The sequence below is a fragment of the Chlorella variabilis genome (genome assembly GCF_000147415.1).
Source record: "Chlorella variabilis unplaced genomic scaffold CHLNCscaffold_11, whole genome shotgun sequence".
NCBI lineage: Eukaryota > Viridiplantae > Chlorophyta > Trebouxiophyceae > Chlorellales > Chlorellaceae > Chlorella > Chlorella variabilis.
In genome coordinates, this window is record NW_005435077.1 from 991133 (window position 1) to 995376 (window position 4244).

Below are 4244 nucleotides of genomic sequence, written 5' to 3' on the forward strand. Positions count from 1 at the left end.
GCGAGTGTATGAGTTCGGTGCTACAGCAGCCGCCAGCGGCGGGCGGGCGCGAGCCCGCCCGCCGGCCCCGGCAGACGCATCGCGCCCCCCAGCCAGGGGCCTGCTCGAATGCCGGGGCAGCGACACATCTCTCCCGCGGCCACCTTCTTCGCCACCTGCGCATGCCTACCCCTCCGCTTCTCACGTCCGCCTGCCCACCTTGCTGACCTTGCGTGCCCCTCCCCTCGCCCTCCCTCCTTCCCTCGCCCTCCCTCCTCCCTCTCCCCCCTGCCTCCTCCCAGGCATGGACTTCTATGTTGTGCTGGAGCGCCCCGGCTACCGCGTGGCACGCCGCCGCAAGCAGCTGGCCAAGGTCGGCGTGCAGCACCGGGTGACCAAGGACGACGCCATCAAGTGGTGAGAGCCGGCGGAGCCGGTCCTGCCCGGGCTGCTTGCCTGTCTGTTGTTTAGGTTGTTGCTTGGTTTGCTGGTTGCTCCTGTGGCTGCTTGGTTCGGGGTCTGTGGGAGTGCGCTGCGGCTGTGCTTGGCTGTCCCGTCTTTCGTTGCACCTGGCCTCCACACGCCGCTGCCGGAGACCCTGTGATCTCCTCCGCTCGCTCCCCGACCCGATCTTTCCCCCCGTGCCTGGCCGGCCCCGCCCCTCCCCCTTGCCGCAGGTTCCAGCAGAAGTTCGAGGGTGTGGTGCTCAACAAGGCGCACGCCAGCTAAGCGCAGCCTCGCAGCAGCAGCAGCAGCAGCAGCAGCAGCAGCGGCGGCTTTGGCGGCAAATAGCAGCATATGGGTTGGGGCCGGAGGCGCGCTGCCGCCGGGACCGCGTTGGTACCCGCGGTGGCAGTAGGGCCGGGGCAGCCTGTACGATAGCGCATCACTGGCTGTCTGGGCGGCTGCGCCTTCGACCCTGTAACCCAATTCCACACTTGCTCGTGGTGGGAAAGGACTGCAGAATGTGCGGGGTGCTGGGCGGCGGTATCGAGAAGCTGAGCAAGCACCGGGGAATCCTGGCGAAACCCAGCACGGCATTCGTTTTTTCACGAACGTCCCTAAGTCTATTTTCTGGTATCTATCTCAGCTGCTCCCAGAATCCACAGGCATGCGAGGGAGGAACCTCGCTGTCTTTCTCGCCGCCGCTGCGCTGGCGTGCCTTGGCACGCCAGCAGCAGGGCAGCGCCGTAGGTGGGACTATTTCCCGAATCAGGCCGAGGCGCAGCCTGCCGCTGAGCCCACGCCCAGTGCAGCCCCAGCAGCCGAGAGCCTTTCCAGCTCCGAGGTTGTTGCAGCTCCTGCACAGGAGCCATCCCCAGCCGCCGCTCAACCGCCACCTGCCGGCGGCACAACTCTGCCAGCTCCTGACCAGCAGGTCGCGGCTGAGGCAGCTCTAGCTGCTGCACCGCCTCCAGCCTTGGAGCCGGCGCAGGGTGATGCAGGCCCCTTCGCTGCGGCAGTCTCCCTGCCGCCTCCGGCATTCGAGCCGCTGCCCGTGCCTGCCGCCGAGGTGCCGCTGCCTGCGGCTCCGGCGCTGGAGCCGGCTCAGGCTGCTGCCACCCCCGTCGCCGTGGTAGCCTCCCAACCGCCTCCGGCAGCGGAGCCGCTGCCCGTGCCTGCCGCCGAGGTGTCGCTGCCTAGGGCCGAGGCCGCCGCCTTTGTGTTTGCACCGCTGCCGAACATCAGCGCCGGGGATTACTGCGCCTGCACGGCAGACGGCGTGAGCGGTGGCAGCAACACCACAGGTGCGCACGCTGAGGGAGATGTGCATTGGAGTGGAGCAGGGGTATGATCATCACAGTGCCGTGCAGCTCAGGCCCAACCTTCTTCAATATTGTGCCCACCCGGCCTTCCTGCAGCCGTCGGCTGCGGCCAGTGGCTGCTGTCCCAGGGGAGCAACGCCTGGATCTGTTTTGTCAGGGTGCGAGGTGCAGCAGCGGCGGCTTGCCTGCCCTTCTGCCTTTCAGCCCGCCTCTCCACTGCTCCACTGCTCCACCTGCTGCTGCTGACTAACTGGCTGGCGTTGCCAGGGGCTCCCTCCTTGCAGGAGCCTTCGCTGTGCTACCAGGGCATGGCGCTGACGGTGGAGCCACGCTTCCCTGGTAGGTGTTGCCGCCGACAGACCTGCAACACAAGCATCTGTGTCCCGCTGGATTTCCAGCACAGCAAGTGCTGTGGCCGCTGGAGCAGCGGGCAGCCTCCTGCCGTCTTCCTTCTACACCTCATCCTCCTGCTGCTGCATCTGCTGCTGCTGCCGCAGGCGCCGCGTACCGCAGCTGCCCGCCGCCTGCCCCCGGCAGCACCGCCAGCAGCACCGGCGAGCCGCTGCCGACGGTCGGCGGGGTGCTGAGGAGCGCCCCGCAGCTGTCCACCCTGTCCGATGCGCTTCGCGCCGCCGACCTGCAGCGTGTGGCGGGAGACCAGGTCACAGGTGTGCTGCCTGCCTTGCACGCCGTGTGTTGGCTGCCTCGCCCGCCTTTCGTGTGCCGTGCCTCAGGGCTGGGAGCGGGGTCAGCAGAGGCCTGACCAGGGCCGCACGGTACCGGCTGTCTCTATTACCAGCAGTCTCTTTTCCTTCCTGCCTTGCCTGCAGTGTTTGCGCCCTCCAATGCCGCCTTCACCTCCGCGCTGCTCTCCGGCCGGCTGTGGGAGCTGCTGACGCCCAACCAGGCGGCGGCCGTCGCCAGCGGCGGCACGTCTGGCACCGGCGGGCCCGTCGCGGCCGCCATGCAGCAGCTGCTGCTGGATCACCTGGCTCCGGGCCGCCTGCTGGTGGCTGACCTCGAGCGCCTGGCTGCCGCCGACGGCAGCGCAGGCGCGCCCGGACCATCGGCCGCCGTGGTGGCAGCCAGCGATGGCGCCGCCGCTCAGGGGAGCGCCTTCCTGACGATGCTCAGCGGCAGGCAGGCACTGGTCACCACACAAAACGGTGAGGCGCCGGAGGCAGCCTGCCAAGTCGCGTCCTGCTGATACAGCGGCCACCAGGCGGTCAAGGGAGCAGCAACTGCTTTCCACCTTCCCGCTTTTGCCCCACCCCGCCCCTGCCGGCCGGCCCCTGCTCCTTGCAGGCTCCGTTACTGTGGGCAATGCCAGCATCTCTCTTCCAGACCTGCAAGCCAGCAACGGTGCAGTGCACGTGATGCAGAGCCTGGTGCAGACGGTACCGTCAGCTGCACCGCCACCCAGCGAAGCAGCGCCAAGCGCCGAGCCGCCACCTGCGCTCCCAGTGCCGCCACCTGCGGCCGAGCAGGCAGCTCCTGTGCTTGAGGCCCCGCTTCCCAGCCCCTTCCTGCTGGAGGCTCCTCCGCTGGCCGAGGAGGCTGCTGTCTTCAGGGCAGCGCCTGTGGTACTGCCGCCGCCTGCAGCTCCCTCGCCAGCGCCGCCCTTGCCCGCTCCAGTACCAGAGACCCCTGCGGTGCTGGCGCCACCAGCGCCAGCACCAGAGAGTGCGGCCCCAGCATTCCAGCCTGCCACCGAGCCAGTCAACCCGTTCCTGGCTGTCCCTGCTCCCCCCCCGCCCCCTGCGCTGTTTTTTCCAGGCAGGCAGCTGGCACCCACCGCCGAGGGTAGCCACACACAGCTTGCCAGCAACGAGGGTAGCACAGCTGCCGCCCTCTCTGGGGCTTCCAGCAGCTGTGCTGGTCCCTATGCCAGAGGCGACAGCACTACCTTCTGCTGAGCCTTTCATATTACCTCCTCCGCTGTTGCCAGCTCCCATTCCAGCTGCCGCCTTGGGCATGCTCAGCATCGAAGTCAATCCATTCCTGGCACCGCCTGCAGCAGCTCCACCTGCCCAGCTGCCAACACCGCCAGTCGCCCCAGCGCCCGCAGAGGCTCAGCTGCCGCCAGCGCCCCAGGCACCAGCACGACTGCCAGTTGCGGCAGCGTTAGTATCTCAGCTGGCGCCAGGGCCTGAGGTACCTCCGCCGCTGCCGCCGCCAGCAGCAGTGTCTCCGCTGCCGCCAGCGCCCGAGGTAGCTCCGCTGCCGCCAGCGCCCGAGGCAGCGTTGCCTCCGCCAGCGCCCGAGGCAGCGTTGCCGCCGCCAGTAGTTGAGGCAGCATCAACACCTCAGCCGGCGCTAAGGCCCGAGGTAGCAGCACAGCTGCTGCCAGGCGTGCTGAGGGCTGTTCCCATCCCGCCGCCGCCGCCGCCGCCTCACGCACCAGCCGCAGAGCCTCCCGCCGCAGAGCCAGCTGCGGCTGGGCTGCCAGCTGCTGTGCTGGCCCCTGCAGCCGAGGCGCTGCAGGCTGGGCTGGCCCCA

The 4244-nt window shown here is 68.9% G+C and overlaps 2 protein-coding genes across 2 annotated transcripts in view; both read left to right on the top strand.

Moving 5' to 3' along the window:
• The window catches only part of CHLNCDRAFT_48854 (hypothetical protein), a gene marked incomplete at both ends in the record, with an annotated part of 2471 nt that extends 1763 nt beyond the window's left edge, over positions 1-708 (top strand). The window contains 2 exons of the mRNA XM_005847253.1: positions 282-396; positions 657-708. Of these exons, the coding sequence (XP_005847315.1) occupies positions 282-396; positions 657-708 (167 nt within the window). The remainder of the gene's footprint in view (positions 1-281; positions 397-656) is intronic.
• A 236-nt stretch (positions 709-944) lies between these two features.
• CHLNCDRAFT_134449 (hypothetical protein) overlaps positions 945-4244 on the top strand; it is a gene marked incomplete at both ends in the record, with an annotated part of 5523 nt that continues 2223 nt past the window's right edge. The window contains 7 exons of the mRNA XM_005847254.1: positions 945-966; positions 1398-1727; positions 1842-1903; positions 2030-2084; positions 2243-2413; positions 2576-2911; positions 3051-3428. Of these exons, the coding sequence (XP_005847316.1) occupies positions 945-966; positions 1398-1727; positions 1842-1903; positions 2030-2084; positions 2243-2413; positions 2576-2911; positions 3051-3428 (1354 nt within the window). The remainder of the gene's footprint in view (positions 967-1397; positions 1728-1841; positions 1904-2029; positions 2085-2242; positions 2414-2575; positions 2912-3050; positions 3429-4244) is intronic.